Source organism: Pristiophorus japonicus, chromosome 18 (genome assembly GCF_044704955.1).
Source record: "Pristiophorus japonicus isolate sPriJap1 chromosome 18, sPriJap1.hap1, whole genome shotgun sequence".
NCBI lineage: Eukaryota > Metazoa > Chordata > Chondrichthyes > Pristiophoridae > Pristiophorus > Pristiophorus japonicus.
The window spans coordinates 51,688,632-51,709,784 of NC_091994.1; the positions used below are offsets into that span (position 1 = coordinate 51,688,632).

At 48.5% G+C, this 21,153-nt stretch overlaps 1 protein-coding gene across 6 annotated transcripts in view; it reads right to left on the bottom strand.

Moving 5' to 3' along the window:
• Positions 1 to 1,047: 1,047 nt before the first annotated feature.
• Positions 1,048 to 21,153, bottom strand: part of LOC139228722 (cathepsin K-like) — a 180,395-nt gene continuing 160,289 nt past the window's right edge. For 2 of the 6 annotated variants that reach the window (XM_070860004.1, XM_070860005.1), the window contains 5 exons: positions 20,742 to 20,858; positions 18,424 to 18,582; positions 14,882 to 15,106; positions 12,944 to 13,112; positions 7,425 to 7,938 (listed from right to left, as the gene is read on the bottom strand). In XM_070860004.1, the coding sequence (XP_070716105.1) occupies positions 7,562 to 7,938; positions 12,944 to 13,112; positions 14,882 to 15,106; positions 18,424 to 18,582; positions 20,742 to 20,858 (1,047 nt within the window). In that variant the 3' untranslated portion in view covers positions 7,425 to 7,561. Of the gene's footprint in view, positions 2,249 to 7,424; positions 7,939 to 12,943; positions 13,113 to 14,881; positions 15,107 to 18,423; positions 18,583 to 20,741; positions 20,859 to 21,153 lie in introns of those variants that run through there. The other 4 variants (XM_070860007.1, XM_070860009.1, XM_070860008.1 and 1 more) reach the window with 4 other exon arrangements.

Below are 21,153 nucleotides of genomic sequence, written 5' to 3' on the forward strand. Positions count from 1 at the left end.
CCGAGACTCCAGGATGGTATGTTGCCTCCTCAACATATGAGGAGAGACTGGATCAACTGGGCCTTTATACACTGGAGTTTAGAAGGATGAGAGGGGATCTCATAGAAACGTATAAGATTCTGACGGGATGGGACAGGTTAGATGCGGGAAGAATGTTCCCGATGTTGGGGAAGTCCAGAACCAGGGGACAGTCTTATATAAGGGGTAAGCCATTTAGGCATGAAATGAGGAGAAACTTCATCACGCAGAGAGTTGTTAACCTGTGGAATTCCCTGCCGCAGAGAGTTGTTGATGCCAGTTCATTGGATATATTCAAGAGGGAGTTAGATATGGTGGTGCAGACTCGAAGGACCGACTGGCCTACTCCTGCACCTATTTTCTATGTTTCTATGTTTCAGGTCGATGACCCTTGATCAGAACTGGAAGGTGTTAGAAACATAGAAACATAGAAAATAGGAGCAGTAGTCAGCCATTCGGCCCTTCGAGCCATCACCGCCATTCAATATGATCATGGCTGATCCTCCATCTCAACACCATATTCTCGCTTTCTCCCCAATACCCCTTGGTGCCTTGTGTGTCTAGAAATCTATCTCCTTCTTAAATATATTCAGTGACTTGGCCTCCACAGCCTTCTGTGGTAGAGAATTCCACAGGTTCACAACCCTCTAAGTGAAGACATTTCTCCTCATCTCAGTTCTAAATTTCCTACCCCAGCCAGGGGAAACATCCTCCCCACATCGAGTATGTCCAACCCAGTCAGAACTTTATACATTTCAATAGGATCGCCTCTCATTCTTCTAAACTCTAGTGAATACAGGCCTAGTCGACCGAATCTCTCCTCATAAGACAGTCGTGCCCTCCCAGGAATCAGTCTTGTTATGTATTTAACCCCTTGTAACCTGCATCACACCTGACCACTAGAGGGCCTACCTGTTGGAGTCCCAAGGGATTCCAGCATCCCCTGGGAGCACAGTATATAAGCAGGTACCTGCACTCTGGAAACTTAATAAAGGAGCTAAGATCACACTTGCTCATTACACACAGTACTCAGTCTGACCATTTATTATGAGTGTAACAATTGGCGACGAGTTAACAAACAACCGCGCAAAAATGCAAAGATCAGTCGACATCCTGGAGAAGTTCTCAGAGTGGGACAATTGGGAGGCCTTCGTGGAGAGACTCGACCAATACCTCGTGGCCAAGGAGCTGGAAGGGGATGAGAATGCGACCAAACGAAGGGCGATCCTCCTAACTGTTTGTGGGGCAACAACCTGTGGCCTCATGAAGAATCTCCTGGCCCCGGCAAAACCAACAGAGAAATTCTACGAAGAACTGTGTACGTTGTTCCGGGAGCATCTAAATCCTAAGGAAAGTGTTTTGATGGCGAGATATCGGGTCTACACATGTCAACGGTCGGAGGGCCAGGAAGTGGCGAGCTACGTCGCCGAACTAAGGCGCCTTGCAGGACATTGTGAGTTTGAGGGATTCCTAGAACAAATGCTCAGAGACTTCTCTGTACTGGGCATCGGACTTGAGACAATCCTTCGCAAACTGTTGACTGTAGAAACTCCGAGTCTGAGTAAAGCCATAACGATAGCCCAGGCATTTCTGTCCACCAGTAACAACACCAAGCAGATTTCACAGAGTAAGGAAGTTTTGGCCAGTATTGTGCATAAAGTAACGTCGGTGTTAAGCGATTTAACAGTTTTTAAGCAAGTACAGAGCTCGAGCTGGATAAAAGAGCATGGGGACTGGATATAGGAGCTGATGCACTGGATATTGGAGCTAATGGACTGGATATAGGAGCTATGGGCTGGATATAGGAGCTAATGGATTGGATTTGGGATCTTGGGGGCTGGATATAGGGGTTTGCAGGCCTGATAAATGAGCTTGAGGGCGATGTGTTGGGCATCTCCACTCTAAAGCCTCCTCATGAAATCTTTTATTCGGAATGTAGGGAATAGCAGTCTGAGGGAGTGGCGTCTTTGAAAGTAGGAAGGGCTGGAGCAGGAGGTGTGGGTAAACTGTCGGGATCGTCCTGACAGCCTGATATATAGCATACAATTGCTGACAGGCATTACTGCTCTACTAATTCCGAAAGGTTGCCTGTCAGAGATGTCGCAGTTAGATCTTCTGAAGCTTGGACCCTCAGACGAGAGCGTATGTGGGGTAGCTCGCAATTCCACAGTTGTTGTCCCGCCCCCGGGACATCAGGATGTAACCGGATTGGCCCCAATGTGGTCCCCAGCTGGAATAAAAATGTAAACAGGAAGGAATGACAATGAAGGATGGAACAATTGAAGAAAGGTACAACCTTCCCTATCAGACTCTGAATATTTCCTTTACAGGTAGACTTTCTGTGTTGGGCAATCCCTGCCCTCTCTCTGTAATTGTGGTGGAAGCCCCTGGTGAAACAGTTCCACTGTGTCGGCAGCACCGAAGCAGGCCATTCGGCCTGACTGGTCGATACTGGTGTTTATGTTCCACACGGGCCTCCTCCCACTTTACTTCATCCATCCTATCAGCATATCCCTCTGTTCCTTTCTCCCCCACGTGTTTATCTCGCTTCCCCTTAAAAGCATCAGTGCTATTCGCCTCAAATACTCCTTGTGGTAGCGCGTTCCACATTGTTACCTCTCTCTGGGTAAAGATGTTTCTCCTGAATTCCATAGTGGATTTATTCGTCTCGAAAAAATGGAATAGATAAACACCTTGGGCTGGGTTTTTGGTCTCCTGCCGCCCCTGTTAGTGTCCCGCCGGGTCATTCGGTGCCGGTCTCGACGGGGCACTACCGCCCAGAAGAGGCGAGCTGGTGTGCAACGCCCCTGGTTGTGACACCGCCTCGATATTTGGCTGGCGTCCGAACCGCAGCGCTGCTTGGTGCGCCGTACTGGGACTGCACGTGGAAGATGGCGTTCCGAGCTGTAGGGGCCACAAGGGGGTAAGTAATGTCGGCCTGAGGTAAGCGTGACTGCTTTTCATGTCTTTATTTTTGCGACTGATGTTGTGGCGGCGTGTTTATTGGGAATGTTTTTGGTGGGTTTATTTCAGATTTTTGTTCCCGTGGAAGCCTCTCTCAGGGCACTCCGGGACTTTCAGTTGCTCAGCCGGCCTAGCGCCCCGCGAGAGGTGTGTAACACCTCCCTTAGTGCTCTGCCCCACACTCAGGGCCCAGCTGGAGAATTTCGCAGCTGGAGACGCAAACCATTTCCCAGTGCAACATTTATCGCTCCGCTCGGGTTAATACCACAACAGAGGCGTCTCTCTCTCCTTATATTTATGATCTCCAGTTTTGGACTTCCTCACAAGTGGAAACATTTTCTCTGCATCTACCCTATCAAACCCGGTCATCATTTCAAACACCTTTATCGGGTCACCTCCTCAGTGTTCTCTTTACTAGGGAAAAGAGCCCCGGCCTGTTCAGCCATTCCTGATAAGTATATCCTCTCAGTTTTGATACCATCCTTGTGAATCTATTTTGTAGCCAGTTTGCTATCCACAGAGATGATGGGCCAAATAGCCTCCTTCTGTGCCCTCCATTTCTATGATTCTGCTACCTGTCCCCTTACTCCACATGTCCTGAACTTAGTCATGAGTCTACTACGAGGTGCCTCATCGAAGGCCTTTTGAAAATCCAAATATATTACATCTACTGCATTCTCCTTGTCTACTCTTTCTGTTACTTCAAAGAATTCAATAAGGTTGACCATCACTTACTAAATCCCTACTGACTACTCTTTATTATATTTTCGGTTTCTAGATGTTTTTCTATTATACCTTTGAGTAAAGATTCTATTTTCTTTCCTACCACTGACGTTAAGCTAACTTGTCTACAGTTCCCTGATCTTGTTCTATCTCGCTTTTTAAATATAGGAATCACATTAGCAGACCACCAGTCCTCTGGCACTATTCCCTTTTCCAATGATTTTTTAATGTGTGTAACAGTGTCTCTGCTAATTCTTCCCAACGTCTTTTAATATGTGCGCATGTAATCCATCCTGGACCAAGGGTTTTATCCTTTCTGAGGTAGAGAGGTGTTAACCTTTAAAGTACAAGTTTTGGAAAGTTTCTCTATACCGCAGGTAATTTATAACCGAACCAGCTCCACCATTCAGCTTTGGCTGATCCATTTCCACAAATGACATTTTTGTGTCATGGCCCTTGTTATTCAAACAGCATTTGATCACCATCTGATTAGCTTTCAATTCCCAAACAGGATCCCCCGGGAGATGGTCGAAGCAGTTAGTATTGATTCATTCTGATGCAAATCAAATCGATTTCCTTCAGATAATAACATTTTGACAAGAAGTATCTGAGTAATGTGGGACATGCCGTGTGGTGAATGCAGCGAGGTCAGGGGGAAAATGAGACTGAGGACCTGTAGTTACCAAAGCCCTCCCCCATTGGGGGTTTCCTCACCGTGTCTGGGTCTGCTGTAGATTAATTGATCGAGATTGAGTGCTGTGATTATCAAATCAAATCGCTGGAGAAATACCACCAAGATCCTGCAAATCCCCTGGGAGGACAGACGCACCAACGTTAGCGTCCTCGATCAGGCCAACATCCCCAGCATTGAAGCACTGGCCACACTCGATCAGCTCCGCTGGGCAGGCCACATTGTCCGCATGCCAGACACGAGACTCCCAAAGCAAGCGCTCTACTCGGAACTCCTACATGGCAAATGAGCCAAAGGTGGGCAGAGGAAACTTTACAAGGACACCCTCAAAGCCTCCCTGATAAAGTGCAGCATCCCCACTGTCATCTGGGAGTCCCTGGCCAAATGGAATAAGTGCATCTGGGAGGGCGCTGAACACCTCGAGTCTCATCGCCGAGTGCATGCAGAAATCAAGCGCAGGCAGCGGAAGGAGCGTGCGGCAAACCAGTCCCACCCACCCCTTCCCTCAATGACTATCTGTCCCACCTGTGACAGAGTCTATGGCTCTCGTATTAGACTGTTCAGCCACCTAAGGACTCACTTCAGGAGTGGAAGCAAGTCTTCCTCGATTCCGAGAGACTGCCTATGATGATCATATAGGCTAGATTTTGGCTTTCTCCATTTCGGGGAGAAAACAGAGGCGATGTGGGAAAATTATTGTTTTTGCTCTGTTAACGATTTAAGGCCGAACATTTGGCAGTTGAGGTCAGCGCCCAGAGCGCAAAGGGAGACGTTGGACTATTTTCACGGCGCAAAACCAGGATCCTCGGCAGTTTTAGTACGGGGCCGGGAGTGCTGCGAGACTGGCCTTGGGAGGGGGGGAAAATCAACAAGAAAATTCAAAAAACATTCCCAACACCCTTACCGAACAAATCGCTGCAAAAATATAAAAAATAAAAATTTAACTTACCTTTTTTTCAGGTTTTCCAACTTACCGCTGCCGGCAGGACTGCACCGCTCGGTTTTACCTGGCAGTGTTCGGGGTGCGGCGTACGGGTTGGGCGAGTGCCGAAACTCGGACGTTGTCTCAATCCGAGTCACTCCACCCCCGGTGCAGCGCTCCCCGGCGGTGCTTCCAAGCGGCGCCGCAAAAAAGGAACCAAGGATCGCCACCGGGCTGAGCGACCGGGTTTTCGCCGTGGAGCGTCAAACCGCGACGACAACCCGGTCGCAAACTCCTCGGAAATCCAGCCGAATATCTCCAGTATCGCTGTACCATGGAATGTTGGCCTTTATCGCCAGGGGGATACAGTATAAAGGCAGAGAGGTCCTGCTCCAACTGTACAGGGTATTGGTGAGGCCACACCTGGAGTACTGCGTGCAGTTTTGGTCTCTGTATTTAAGGAGTGCTATACTTGCATTGGAGGCTGTTCAGAGAAGGTTCACAAGGTCTTATTCTTGAGATGAAGGGGTTGTCTTATAAAGAAAAGTTGAGTAGGTTGGGCCTACACTCATTGGAGTTTAGAAGAATGAGAGGTGATCTTATTGAAACATATAAGATAATGAGGAGGCTCGACAAGGTAGATGCAGAGAGGATGTTTCCCCTTGTGGGGCAATCTAGAACTAGGGGGCATAGTTTCAGAATAAGGGGTTGTCCATTTAAAATGGAAATGAGGAGGAATTTCTTCTCTCAGAGGGTCGTGATTCTGTGGAATTCTCTACCCCAGAGATCTGTGGAGGCTGGGTCATTGAATATATTTAAGGTGAAAATAGACAGACTTTTGAATGATAGGGGAGTCAAGGGTTATGGGAATGGGCAGGGAAGTGGAGTTGAGGCCAAGATCAGATCAGCCATGATCTTATTGAATGGTGGAACAGGCTCGAGGGGTCAGATGGCCGACTCCTGCTCCTGTCTCTTATGTTCTTATGCGACTACCAGGATGGTAGAAGGTGAACTAAATGGGTCGTGACTATTTTTGTATCGCAGTTCCTATGTTCCTATATAATTCTATTTTCAATGTGTCAATAGCTCCCCCATGTGTAGCACAATGAATGGAAACTTTCTTCTGCTCAGTATATCTACTTGAATCGTGAATCTGTTCAAAAAGAATCAGTTTATGATTTCACCACAAATGTACTTGTAAAGTAAAAATTGTTTGACCACCACGGGGTTCGGAGTTCGGAGTTCAGAGTTCAAGGCCGGGACTCTCTTCTATTGCTTCTTCACCTGCCCAGCTTGATTTCCCGCTCCCGGCCCTCCTGAGGACCGCTGCTGCCTTCTTCGACCCAACCCTCCGAATGTAAATGGTGGTGGGAGGGGATGCAGTGAGCCCCAGATCCCCGGAAGCTTTCCCTCCCGTCCAGCCACGTTAGCGCTGTTATGGGGAAGGTGGTGCTGGGCAGCGGGAAGTAGGACTGATGAGCCTCTGTTGCTCCCCAAGAGAGGGCAGGGCTTCGTAGCAACCTCCTCTCCCTCTAGTTCAGCCTCCGTGCAGCTTCCTGCGCAGGACTTGCCCTCGGCCAAGGCCCACCCGGATGCTCACCTTCCCACCTTTGGGGGCACTTTTACCCTTTACTTGCCTGCCTGCTGCTCCTGTCATCACCACCAGGATTCCGCGGCCAGGTACGGCGGAGAATCTGCTGGCTCCTATGTGGAGCTGAACAACAGTCCGGGAGTGGAGAGGGCGGGGTAGGGGGGTCAGGTAATCCAAAGGTGGTCTCTAGTCGTCCTGGTTAACCCTTGCTACTGGACCAAGACCTAGCTCATCAAGCCCATGTGGTGGCTGGTGTGCAGCAGTCACCCCACGTTAAAAAAATCCATGTACGGCATCTTCCACCCTTCAATATGCAGTTCGGGACCTGGAATATTAGGTCCTTCATTGAAACACCTGTGAACTCATCCCTTTTTGGTGTGGAAGCAAGTCATCCTCGATACAAGGGACTGCCTAATAATAATACAACCAACGAAGTACTTTTGGAGTGTAGTCACTGCTGTAATGTGGGAAACGCGGCAGCTAATTTGAGCACAGCAAGTTCCCACAAACAGCAATATGATAATGACCAGAACATCAGATTTTTTTATTGATGATGGTTGTGGGATAAATATTGGCCAGGACACCGGGGAGAACTTACTAACGGCCCCCAACATAATTGCCTCCTGTTTTCTTATTCAATGTCTGGTTTCTTTTACAACAGCAAAATACTGCAGATGCTGGAATCTGGAATAAAAACAAAAAATGCTAGCAATCTCAGCGGGTCAGGCAGCATCTGAAGAGCGAAAGCAGAGTTAACGTTTCGGGTCGATGACCCTGCGTGGTTTCTTTTGTTGTCAGCAGACTGTTTCGGGGTCAGTTTTTGTCCGATAACGGTCCTGTGAAGCGCCTTGGGATGTTTTCCTGCCTTAAAGACGCCCGTAATCTTCAGGTAGTTCCGGGATTGTATTGCAGGTTTAACATACCTGTTTTTAACAATATAGTACTTCATTCCTGATTGAACTCCATATCCCACCACTAGTACAGCATGGTTAAAGGCGTTCGTCTTGCAACTGGCATCATAATAAACACCTGCAAAATGGAACACACTGTCTGAACCACATCAAGAAGTCAATCCAAACACTCCTTTCAAACGCTTGTATTCCCCATAGTATAGAAGATTAAGGGATGATCTAATTAAAGTGTTTGCACTGATTTGATAGGGTAGATAGAGAGAAACGATTTCCTCTGGGGGGAGTCCAGAACAAGGGGAAATAAACTTAAAATTAGAGCCAGGCCGTTTAGGGGTGATGTCAGGAACACTTCTTCACACAATGGGTTGTGGAAATCTGGAACTCAGCCCCCCGCCCTCAAAAATAATCTGTTGAGGCTGAGGGTCAATTGACAATGTTAAACCTGAGCTTGATAGACTTTTGTTAGGCCAAGGGTATTAAGGGTTACAGAACCAGGATGGCTGGATGGAGTTAAGATGCAGATCAGCCATGATCTCATTGAATGGTGGAACAGGCCCACGAGGCTGAATGGCCTCCTTCTGTGATGATAGTCCTATTTATCTATGTTTATAAGTTTATGACAATTAGGTTATGACTGTACCGTCTCATAAAAAAGTCACATTACTCACATCGAATATATAATTTTCATCTAAAACCGAAAATGTAAGATATTTCGAGTATTTCTCGGTTGACTCTCCTTCTGCTAGAGTCTCTCGGAAAGACATGGCTGAACAGGAACGTTGTATATCCAGATATCAGGTTGCAAAGAATATCCTTCGATATTAAGTAGTGACAGTTGGGTCAGCGCACACCGGACACAAACTAATGAATGGCAAGGTAGGATGGATGGAGGAAGGTTATCCTCACACAAAGCGTGATCCACACTTGGAACGGGTTTCCAGCAAGGATGAAGAAGGCAGGCTCCTCAGTTGGTTCTAGGACAACCACAATTTCTAATTTACATAAATGAATTGGATTCAGAAACTCAATGCAAACCTGGTCAAACTTTTCCCGATGATACCAACTGGGAGAGGCTGTGGAATCAGAGGAATTAGCCCAGGAATTACAGAATGAGTTCAACACAAAATGTAATTGGGCAGATCAATGGCAGATGAAGTTTAGTGCAACCAAGTGTAAAGTGCTCGTACAGGAAGGAAAAATAGCCAACAAACTTACTCCATGGGGTCAAGTTTCGGCCTGAGTTGCTCCTTTTTTTTGGAGCAACTAGTTTAGAATGGAGTATCTTAGAAATTGCAATTCTCAGCATTTAGTTTGCTCCAGTTCTAGTGAGTTAGAACAGTTCCATTTTAGAACAGATTTTTTTTTTCAAAAGGGGACGTGTCCAGCCACTTACGCCTGTTTTGCAAGTTTAGGCAGTGAAAACTTACTCCAAACTAACTTAGAATGGAGTGAATGTAGATTTTTGTACGTTCAGAAAAACCTTGCCTACACTTATAAATTAGGCATAGAGAACAAGAGATGGAGGATGGGGGGGAGGGAAGTTTACAAACATTAAACACATCACTTTTACAAATAAAGAGCCATCATGAATACTAAATGATGATAAATAAATCAATAAATCAACCAATAAATCAATCCAAATTTTTTTTTAAAAAGCAATAAATAAAAAATTACGTTTCTACTCACCGACTGCAGCACTGGGCTCCAACAGCATGCTGGGACGGGGACCCCCCAGTGTCTCTCTCTCTGTCTCTGTCGGTGTCTCTCTCTCTGTCAGTGTCAGTGTTTCTCTGTGTTTCTGACAGTGAGGAATGGGGGGAGGAAGGGGGGGAGGGGGCAGGGAGAGGAGGGGGAGAGGGAGGGGGGAGAGGGAGGGGCAAGAGAGGGGAAGGGGGAAGAGGGGGAGGGGGAAGGGGTAGGGGGAGGAGGGGAATAGGAGGGGAGAAGAGGAAGGGGGTGAAGAGGAGTGGGGAAGAGGAGTGGGGAAGAGGAGGGGGAAGAGGAGGGAAGAGGGGGGAAGAGGAGAGGGGGAGGGAGGGAAGAGGAGGGGGAGGGAGGAGAGGGAGGGGAGAAGAGAGGAGAGGAGGAGAGGGGAGGGAGAGGAGGGGGGGAAAGAGGGGGGGAGGAGAGGGGTGGGGTGAGCCGGAGCGGGACCTGAATGGGGAGTGGGGGGGTGGTGAGGGGCAGAGCTGGAGTGGGACTTGAACGGGAGGGAGGGCAGGGGGGAGCCGGAGCTAGACTTGAACAGCGGGTGAGGAGGAGCTGGAGCGGGACCTGAAGCTGAAGAGGAGGGAGGCCAGAGTCCGATCTTCGTCGCCCTGGTGAGCCCATTCGGCCAGGGCTAGGGGCGGCGTGCTTCGGGCCCCTCCCACACAGCCTCGGGGGCCTGGAGCTACTCCACATGCGCGCACACTCTAGCGCGCATGTGCAGAGGTCCCGGCACTGTTTTCAGCGCTGGGACTTGGCTCCGCCCCCGACCCTTTGTGTTGCGCCACGCCGAACACGAAGACATCCTGAAGAACTCGCAGAATCACAAGGCAAGATTTCTTTTTCTTCCAGAAAGTCGGCGCACCTTATCGAGATGCGCTGTTTTTCAGGGCGGAAACTTGCGCCCCATGAATGGTGCTGAAGGATGATGTTGAAGGAGACCTAGGGATCTTGGTAGACTCAACCCTCAACATGTCGAAGCAATGCAGAGCAGAAATCAACTAAACCAATAGAATGTTGGATTACACAGAGAAAATAAGTCAGAGCAAGTGACCAAACAGGGTCCTTGTCCTCGAGATACAAGGGAGATAGGGAAATGTCGGCAGAGCAGAGAAGATCCCAGAGACCGATCCTCAGTATGATGGGTCTGAGATAGGAAGAAATACTTAGGTTTTCTGCCTGGAAAGGGGGAGTCTGAGCGGTGATCTTATCGAGGTGGATAAGATAATAAATGGTGTGCAAAAGGTCGATCGGAACACTAATATAGGAGTAGGGAACAGGGACACAGGTTCAAACTAGTGAACAGTAACATTCGGAGGCTCCTCTTCACATAGAGACTGATCAATGCTTGGAATGGATCGGAGCCATGGTGGAGGCAAAATACTTGTGATGGACGTGGGAATTAGAGGGCTGGCTCACCTGTCATTCCACGCCACCTAACTTATACTTTAAATTCCAAACCCTTGGGCACATAAGAACATAAGAAATAGGAGCAGGAGTCGGCCATTCGGTCCCTCGAGCCTGCTCCACCACTCAATAAGATCATGGCTGATCTGATCTTGGCCTCAACTCCACTTTCCTGCCCACTCCCCATAACCCTTGACTCCCTTAACGGTCAAAATATATTCAATGACCCAACCTCCACAGCTCTCTGGGGTAGAGAATTCCAAAGATTCACGACTCTCTGAGAGAAGAAATTCCTCTTCATTTCCGTTTTAAATGGGTGACCCCTTATTCTGAAACTATGTCCCCTAGTTCTAGATTCCCCCATGAGGGGAAACATTCTCTCTGCATCTACCCTGTCTAGCCCCCTCATTATCTTATACGTTTCAATAAGATCACCTCTCATTCTTCTAAACTCCAATGAGTAGAGGCTCAACCTGCTTAACCTTTCTTCATAAGACAACCCCTTCATCTCAAGAATCAACCTTGTGAACCTTCTCTGAACTGCCTCCAATGCAAGTATATCCTTCCTTAAATAAGGAGACCAAAACTGTATGCAGTACTCCAGGTGTGACCTCACCAATACCCTGTACAGTTGTAGCAGGACTTCTCTGCTTTTATACTCTATCCCCTTGCAATAAAGGCCAATATTCCATTTGCCTTCTTGATTACTTCCTGTACCTGCATGCTAACTTTTTGTGTTTCATGTACAAGGACCCCCAGATCCCTCGGTACCTCAGCGTTTTGTAATCTCTCCCCATTTAAGTAATTTAAGATCACCTCTCAATCTTCTGAATTCCAATAAGTAGAGGTCCAACCTACTCAACCTTTCCTCATAGGTCAACCCCCTCATCTCTGGAATCAACCTAATGAATCTTCTCTGAACTGGCTCCAAAGCAAGTGTATCCTTTCGTAAATATGGAAACCAAAACTGCACGCAGTATTCCAGGTGTGGCCTCACCAATACCCTGTATAACTGTAGTAAGACTTCCCTGCTTTTATACTCCATCCCCTTTGCAATAAAGGCCAAGATTCCATTGGCCTTCCTGATCAATTGCTGTACCTGCATACTAACCTTTTGTGTTTCATACACAAGTACCCCCAGGTCCCGCTGTACTGCAGCACTTTGCAATATTTCTCCATTTAAATAATAACTTGCTCTTTGATTTTTTTCTGCCAAAGTGCATGACCTCACACTTTCCAACATTATACTCCATCTGCCAAATTTTTGCCCACTCACTTAGCCTGTCTATGTCCTTTTGCAGCTTTTATGTGTCCTCCTCACACATTGCTTTTCCTCCCATCTTTATATCATCAGCAAACTTGGCTACGTTACACTCGGTCCCTTCTTCCAAGCTGTTAATATAGATTGTAAATTGTTGGGGTCCCAGCACTGATCCCTGCGGCACCCTATTAGTTACTGATTGCTAACCAGGGAATGAACCATTGATCCCGACTCTCTGTTTTCTGTTCATTAGCCAATCCTCTATCCATGCTAATATATTACCCCCAACCCCATGAACTTTTATCTTTGATGTGGCACTTTGTCGAATGCCTTCTGGAAGTCCAAATACACCACATCCACTGGTTCCCCTTTATCCACCCTGTTCATTATATCCTCAAAGAGTTCTAGGTTTCCCCTCAGTGATCCCACCCTTCATGCCCGCTTCTCTCCAGTGGGCTCGATCAACTGCTAACGGCCGGGCAACTGTCCACTGCAGGTTTGGAAAGTAACAGATTGCTCCCCTCTACCTTTTGCACAGTGAGGGCCTCGAGCGCGGCCTCTTGGATCAGTCGCATGCTGCTCGGACACTCTCGCGGGGTCATCGTGAAGCCAGAGTTTGGATGGAAGTTCTCATCCCCGCCCCCGCCAGGGTCCTACGAGCTTCTACACCATCGCAGACTGGTCAAATTAGACTGTCGATTGGGATTTGATGAGTTGGGGTTGGCTGTAGGACCAATGGCCTCCTTACCTGAGCTGTAAAACTGCCAAGATGCCAATGATGCATCAATCACCACAGCTACGGGTCCAATTTCAGCCACTGCTCTCGTCAAAGCTTCTTCGTCACTGTACGGAAGTATCTCATAGCTCTTGATGGAAGCCACGCGCTCAGAAACATCGTATTTGCAAGATTCGCCACCCTGTGTGAAAGAAAAACAAGCAGAAAATTATAGATATCAAATTAACAGATCTTTGATTCATGTCAGCCATGGCTTTGTGGGTAGTACTCTCGTCTCCATGCTAAAAGGTCATGGCCCCACTCCTGAGACCTGACCATAAAATCAAGGCTGACACTCCAGTGCAGTACTGAGGGAGTTCTGCACTGTCAGAGGTGCCGTCTTTTGGAGGAGACGTTAAACCGAGGCCCCATCTGCTCTCTCAGGTGGACATAAAAGATGCTGGACAGTGGCTGGGAATCTAACTGCACTATGTGTACTCAGAACATCCCAAAGTGCTTTACAGCCAATGAAGTGTAGTCACTTTTACAATGTAAGAAGCACAGCAGCCAATCTGCACACAACAAGGCCCCACAAAAAGCAATGTAATATGATATTCATCGGTTTTAGTGATGTTGGTTGAGGGATTAATATTGGGCAGGACACCAGCGAGAACTCCCCTGCTCTTTTTCAAAATAGCACCGCGGGATCTTTTATGTCCACATGAGAGGGCAGGCATGCCTCAGTTAAACTTCTCATCTGAAAGACAGCACCTCCAACAGTGCAGCACTCCCTCAGTCCAGGCACTGGAGTGTTAGCTTAGATTTTGTGCTGCAGTTCTTGCAGTGGGACTTAAACCCACAACCTTCTGACTCAGCAGGTGAGAGTGCTACCCACTGAGCCACACCTGACTCTGGATCCCTCTGCTCCATGGTGCCACCTGAAATAGTTCTATTCCCCACAGCATTTGTGCAAGTGATTGCTCCCCATACCTTTACCCCTCGAACAGGCAGATGGAGCCTCGATTTAACCTCATGTCCAAAAGACGCCACCCTAACAGTGTTCCGGAGCGCCAGTAGCCGCTATATGCTCGAGTCTTTGAGTGCTGCATGAACCTGAGGTGGGATTACTATCAACTGAACCAAGCTGACAAACACCTCGTTGCTGTTTATGGGATCCTGCTCTGCGCCCATGAGATATTTCTGATAAGGTGCTATTAAAGTGCAAGTAGTTAATTCTTATATATTCGAAACTATAATTGGTTACATATTTATTCCAGACTGCTGCCAACGGACCGGAAGTAGGTGCGCATGCGCAGGTCCAGGAATAAAGACGCGGCTTTTGAGAATTCTGTTAGAAACATTAATTTTAAATAAAATTCGAACTGTGAGTTTATTTTTTAAAGTTGTTGTTTGTCCTTCGAGAAAGCGGTTCTTAAACTGGCAAAATGACCAGTAACATTAACCCAACCACAGCAACATTAATGAAACTTTATTAGTGATGTGTTTCCGCAATTCTCAGACCCTCCGTCTGTTGCGGTGAGTGTCACTTTTTCCAGTCTGGGACCTGACACATTAATACACAGAATGATTCTGCGCAGCTGCCAACGAACCGGAAGTAGTTGCGCTTGCGCAGATCCGATGCTTTTTTGTGTGTTTGTTGTCACCGGACTTCCCAAAATGAGGAACAAAGAAGCGGATTTTGAGAAACATGAACTTTCGAGTTACTTTCTTTCAAATTTGAGAACTAAAAGTTATGCGCAGAATGATTATGCGCAGCTTCGGGTTCGTTGGCAGCAGTCACTCCGCTATTCCAATGGGAGGCTCACTGTACGAACCAAGGTTAACAAAGTCAAGGTCGGTGAGCTTCATTTTAATCAATTGGTGCCGCTTTTTAAAAAAAGCTATGTATGTCTTAATGTATTTGAAGTGTGAGCCGTTGTCAGAATGGTGAACCCTGGAAAGCACACGTACCTTTGCAGTGTAGCCATAGGTGGCCGCAGCTTCAATTCCTCCGCTCTGACTGATGTAGTCAAAGGCACTCGATGCCCAGCCCCCACTGCAGCCATAGGTTCCGACAGTCTGTGCACAGTCAATGAGGTTCTGCTCACTCAGGGCGATGAGCCTGCCCGTCTTCTTAAACATCTGCCCTTCCAATACCCCGGTGGCACTGAATGCCCAGCAGCTGCTGCACTGACCCTGGGGAGGAAGGTGGTGAGTTTAAGCTCCACTCCCAGTCTTCAGCAGCTAATCCAGACTGACACTCCAACTCAGAGCTGAAAGAGGGCTGCAGAGGCACAAGTGTCATCCTTCAGATGAGGCATTGAACCTGTTGAGGTGGATAATAAAGATCCCCAAGGCAATACTCGATGAAGGGCAGGGAGGTAGATCCATAGAAAAACAATGGACCTTTATGGCACAGAATTAGCCATTTCATAGAATGGAATCATGGAATCACAGAAATTTACAGCACGGAAGGAGGTCATTTCGGCCCATCGTGTCCGCGCTGGCCAGCGAAGAGCTATCCAGCCTAATCCCACTTTCCAGCTCTTGGTCAGCCCTGTAGGTTACGGCACTTCAAGTGCACATCCAAGTACTTTTTAAATGTGGTGAGGGTTTCTGCCTCTACCACCCTTTCAGTGAGTTCCAGACCCCCACCATCCTCTGGGTGAAGTCATTTCCTCTCAAATCCCCTCTAAACCTTCTACCAATTACTTTAAATCTATGCCCCCTGGCTGTTGACCCCTCTGCTAAGGGAAATAGGACCTTCCTATCCACTCTATCCAGGCCCTTCATCATTTTATACAAATTAGGTCTCCTCTCAGCCTCCTCTGTTCCAAAGAAAACAACCTCAGTCTATCCAATCATTCCTCATAGCTAAAATTCTCCACTCCCAGCAACATCCTCCTAAATCTCCTCTGTACCCTCTCCAGTGCAATCACATTTTTCCTGTAATGTGACCAGCACTGCACACAGTACTCCAGCTGTGGCCTAACCAGTGGACGAACTATTCCATCCATCATGTCTGTGCCACCTCTTTCCTGGTAGAATCCAATTGCCCCACTCTTTCCCCTCAGCTCTGCATCAAATATTTATCCTGTTTAACCTTACAAGATGCAATGGTGTCTGCCTCGGCCACACCCTGTGGCAAAGCATTGCAGGCACCAACAACCCTCTGTGTAAGGACGTTTCTTTCACTCTCTCTCCTGGTGCAGGGTTCGAACCTTGCTCCAGACAGTCCCAGAGAGTGCAGTTGGAGCTCTGACTCTGAACTCCAGGCTGACACCCAGTGGGATACTCGTGTCTGGTGTGTGTGGGTGGTGCCTACCTCATTGTATGGGCTGTGGGAACCCACCATATCGGGGTAACGTCCCCCCCCACCCCTATCGACTGGTATAACGATGGAAGGAGTGTTCACGTTGTGGCCTGTCAAGACTCTCAATCAGTCCGAGAATGCTTCACACTGGTCTCTGAGGGAAGACTGTGAAGTTACAAAAACAACAACTGACTCTGCAACGGCGGGAATCACCGGGTAGAAGGCTTAGCGATGGGAGTGCATTGTGCACCCTCAGAATTACCATGGGCGGTGCATTTTGTGTCCGGCCCCCTCAAATCAATCCATACGCGACTCGAGTGAGGTACTGGAGGGTGGCTGGTGTCTGTGGGGCCATGCCCCAGCCCCACCTTTAGGAGAAACGGGGAGTGAACAAGGACAAATGAATGTGCACTAAGGAAATTAATTACTCAGACGTGGCCTAGAAATTGGCCTCCTTTGCACCTCCCATTATCGCCTCCGGGGGCGCTATCGGGGGCACTAAACACTTACTGACCAGGTGCGGCGAGATGATCGACTCCCGCTAACTTTGGCGGGAGGTTTACGGCGGCGGTAATACGTTGCGTCCCGATCGGCATCGCCCGAGATCGTGATATCATCGCCGTGTGCATCGCCCCGTTAGCGCCCCGGACCCGGACTTGGGTCCCGCCCCCTGCAGCATCGCCGGGACAACACCGACAGCTGCGGGAGGCATCCATCGGGAGGCCGGGCGCTTGGGGCTGGGGAGGTTAAAGGGAAGGTGGCCGAGGTAAGTACAATATTTCCAAAATGGTGCTTTTCAATATTTTGGATTCCTTCGGCCGCGCTCGATCAGCCTGAAACACTGCGGCAGTGCGCGGGGCTGATGGGGCCGGATCACGGGAGTGGGCGGGGCTGATGGGGCCGGATCACGGGAGTGGGCGGGGCTGATGGGGCCGGATCACGGGAGTGGGCGGGGCTGATGGGGCCGGATCGCGGCTCACTGGGCCCAGTGCAGGGCCTGCAGTGATAGCCCTGCCCTTTGAGGGAGAGCAGGAGCCTCAGATCCTGGCCGCACCGCACGGCCCAGTGTGCACCACTCCCGCCCCGCTTGCATCCTCTAGTGCTCCACGAAGGAGGTGCAGCGCTTGATTTCGAGCTCCACTTCCTTCCTGGAGCGCAAACACTGAATCTTATAAAAGTTGAAAAGCATTAGCGCCTGGCGTCCAATCGGAGCGCTCTTGAATTTCTCCCCCGGTAAACCTCTCGATGGGGAAGTGAGAATACAATTGATTAATGCAAGCAAGTTCTGAGCTGTACCTAATACACTGGGTGCTTTGGATTTTACTGAACCTGTATCATCATAATAAAAACAACATTTTATATCTCACTGAATTACTCTTTTAAAATTATTCATTTTGAATGTGGGCATTGCTGGCAAGGCTGGCTTGTTGCCCTGGAGAAGGTGAAGGTGAGCCGTCTTCTTGTACCACTAAGTCCGTGTGGTGAAGGTGCTCCCACAGTGCTGTTAGGGAGGGAGTTCCAGGATTTTGACCCAGCGACGATGAAGGAACGGCAATATATGTATCCAGTGAAAGTAATTACTGAACATATACCATTATGCTTCCGAAATGATGGGACCATTACATAAGCAACAGGAAAACCATTCCCCTTGTTTCCCCTCATGGGGGAATCTAGAACTAGGGGGCATAGTTTCAGAATAAGGGGTCGCCCATTTAAAACGGAGATGAGGAGGAATTTCTTCTCTCAGTGGGTTGTAAATCTATGGATTTTGCTGTCCCAGAGAGCTGTGGAGGCTGGGACATTGAGTATATTTAAGGTGGACATAGACAGATATTTGAACGATAAGGGAGCCAAGGGTCATGGCGAGCGGGCGGGGAAGTGGAGCTGAGGCTAAGATCAGATCAGTCATGATCTTATTGCATGGCGGAGCAGGCTTGAGGGGCCAAATGGCCTACTGCTCTTATTTCTTATGTTCTTATTCCACTGCAACAACATCCCATAAGAGCAGTGAGCAGTTCATGTGTTGTTTTGGTGGTGTTGGCTCAGGATGCAATGCTGGCCCAGGACACTGGTACAGCTCCCCGCTCATTGAAAGAGGACAGGTGACTGAGCCAAGCCGTCACACAATGGTGACGACAAGCTCCGTGAGCCAACAGCTCTACACTGAATGTAGAATCGACAGCATGAGCAGTGTTGGTACCTGGTACTTCGGTGAGGTAACGTAACCAGCAGTTCGCCAATCCACACTCTCTGAAAGGTGGTGGGCCCTTCGGCCCTTGGGACTCTCTTGTGTCTGGTTATTTACCAACACTTCTTCCGTGCCATGTGTGTACAATAATTGAGAAAATTCCTTTTCTGTCTGAAGGAAAAGAAATAAAGAACTTGCATTTGTATAGCGCCTTTCAGGACCTCCGGACATCCAATGAAGTACATGCTGCTGTAATGTAGGAAACGCGGCAGCCAATTTATGCACAGAAAGCTCTCACAAACAGCAATGTTGGTGATATTGGTTGAGGGGGAAATATTGGCTATATATATCAATGTTTACCCCTCAACTTGGAATTCTCTGCCCCAGAGAGCTGTGGAGGCTGGGTCATTGAATATATTTAAGGTGGAGATAGACAGATTTTTGATTGATAAGGGAGTAAAGGGTTATGGGGAATGGGCGGGGAAGTGGAGTTGAGGCCAAGATCAGATCAGCCATGATCTTACTGAATGGCGGAGCAAGCTCCAGGGGCCAAATGGCCTACTCCTGCTCCTAGTGATAACTCCCCTGCTCTTCTATCAAAATAGTGCCATGGGATCTTTTACATCCAGCTGAGAGAACAGATAGTGTCTCAAGCGAAAGACGGGCATCTCTGACACTGGGGCAACTGAGTCCATGTGCTCAAATCTCTGGAGTGAGACATCACCCTTCAATCTCTGACTGAGAGACGGGAGTAACGACCAACTGAACCAAGGCTGTCACCTGAACAAAGGTAGCTATGATCCCACATCACCCACCACAATGGCAACGAGAGCCTTGTTCATCATCAGACCATGTGTGGAGAAGATTTGGGGCACATTTTACTTCTTATGTGAGTAAAATTGACAAACTGGGGACTTGCAGATAATCGTGAATTTTTAACTTTTGATTGGTCCCATTATCTGCAGATAAGACCCACGTTTTTCAATTTTAGAAATGAGGGGCTAGATTTCCCGGCCTTGGCGCTCGGGGTTTCACCCCGGAGCGGTGTGAAAGGCGGCGGTGAGCTCTCCAGCGCCCTGCCACGATCCTCCGGTCCAGTTTTGCCGCGGCACGGAGCAGCACCGGCTGGTGTGCAACACCTCTGGTGCGACATGGGTGCGAGTTTTGACTTTTGCCCAATCCGTACACCTGGAAGTGCACCCGCAATGAGCGCCTGGGAAATCGGGGTGAGCCAGCAAATCCGGCAGTGCCAAGGGAGGTAAAATACCCCGAAGGTCAGTGCGAGTGTTTGTTCTTTAAATTCTTTAGCGATTTGTGTTGTGGTGGCGTGGGCAATGTTCTGGGAATGTTTTTGTGAGTTTTTTAAGGTCCCCTCCCCACCAAGTATCTCTCAGAGCGCTCCCGGCCCAGCTCTTTAGTCGGGAGTTTCCCATGCTAACGCCAAGGAGAGGTGCCATCATCATCATCGGCGGGCCCTCGAACAAGGATGACTTGCTTCCATATGAGTTCACAGGTGTTTCAATGAAGGACCCAATGTTCCAGTTGAGGGGGTGGAAGATGCCTGTGCGTGGATTTTTTTAATGTGTGGTGACCGTTGCACACCAGCCACCACACGGGCTCGACAGAGCTGGGTCTTGGTTCAGTGGCAAGGGTTAACCAGGACGACTGGAGACCTGCTCTGCTGCACGGACCTTGTGCGCACACATATCACCACAATGTTCCAGGGCCTGGCGCTCCAGCTCTATTTACAGCCCCGACTTGCGGTGGTGTTCTCACACAGGTCGGGGCGGCCCACAACCCCTCCCTTCGCGCCGCGCCCCCTGACGCAAGACCCAGCTGCCGAAACTTCCTTACCAAAGCGCAAACTATTTCCGGCCGGTAACTTTCTCGCCCCGCCTCTGTTTTCGTCCCGAAAATAGAAAAGCCTAAAATCCAGGGCCTCAGTTTAACGTCTCATCCGAAAGACGGCACCTACAACAGTGCAGCGCTCCCTCAGCACTGCACTGGGGTGTCAGCCTAGACTTATGAGGGACTTGAACCCACAACCTTCAGACCCAAACACAGGAGTGCTACCTACTGAACCACAGCTGACACGAAACGCTGGTTCTGCATAGTAGATCCCCATCCTTAAAAGGCATCAGCGAACCAGTTTGGGGTTTTAACAACAAAACCGGGAGTTTTCACAGTAATTCGATCCGGTGCCAGCCCACATATTACCAGACTGAATTCCATTTCCCCAACTTGCCGCAGTGAGAATTGAACTCTCAATCTCGGGATTATAAGATCAGTACCATCATCAATAGGTTAACATACCCAGTATTGCAACTCACCAAATCGCCAAAGCTATTCATGACCATTATAAATGTAGAATTTCCTTGCTGGTCATTGTGGTCCTTAATTTTCCTCAGATTGTTCTGCCATATTCCCTTCCTGAGAGACTCTGTTTTCTGAACACACAACAGTGAGAAATTACCGTAAGATGTTGTCCACATGAATGGGAGACACATAAAGAGGAAGAAAGATCTGCGTCTCTATAGCGCCTCGCACGTCCTCAGGGCACCCACGATGCTTTACAGCCAATGAAGTGTAGTTGTTGTAATGTAGGTAACGCAGCAGCCAATTTGTGCACAGCAAGCTCCCACTAATCGCAATGAGATAAATGACCAGATAATCTGTTTTAGTGATAAATATTGGTCAGGACATCAGGGGATAACTGCCCTGCAGTTCCTCGAAATAGTGCCA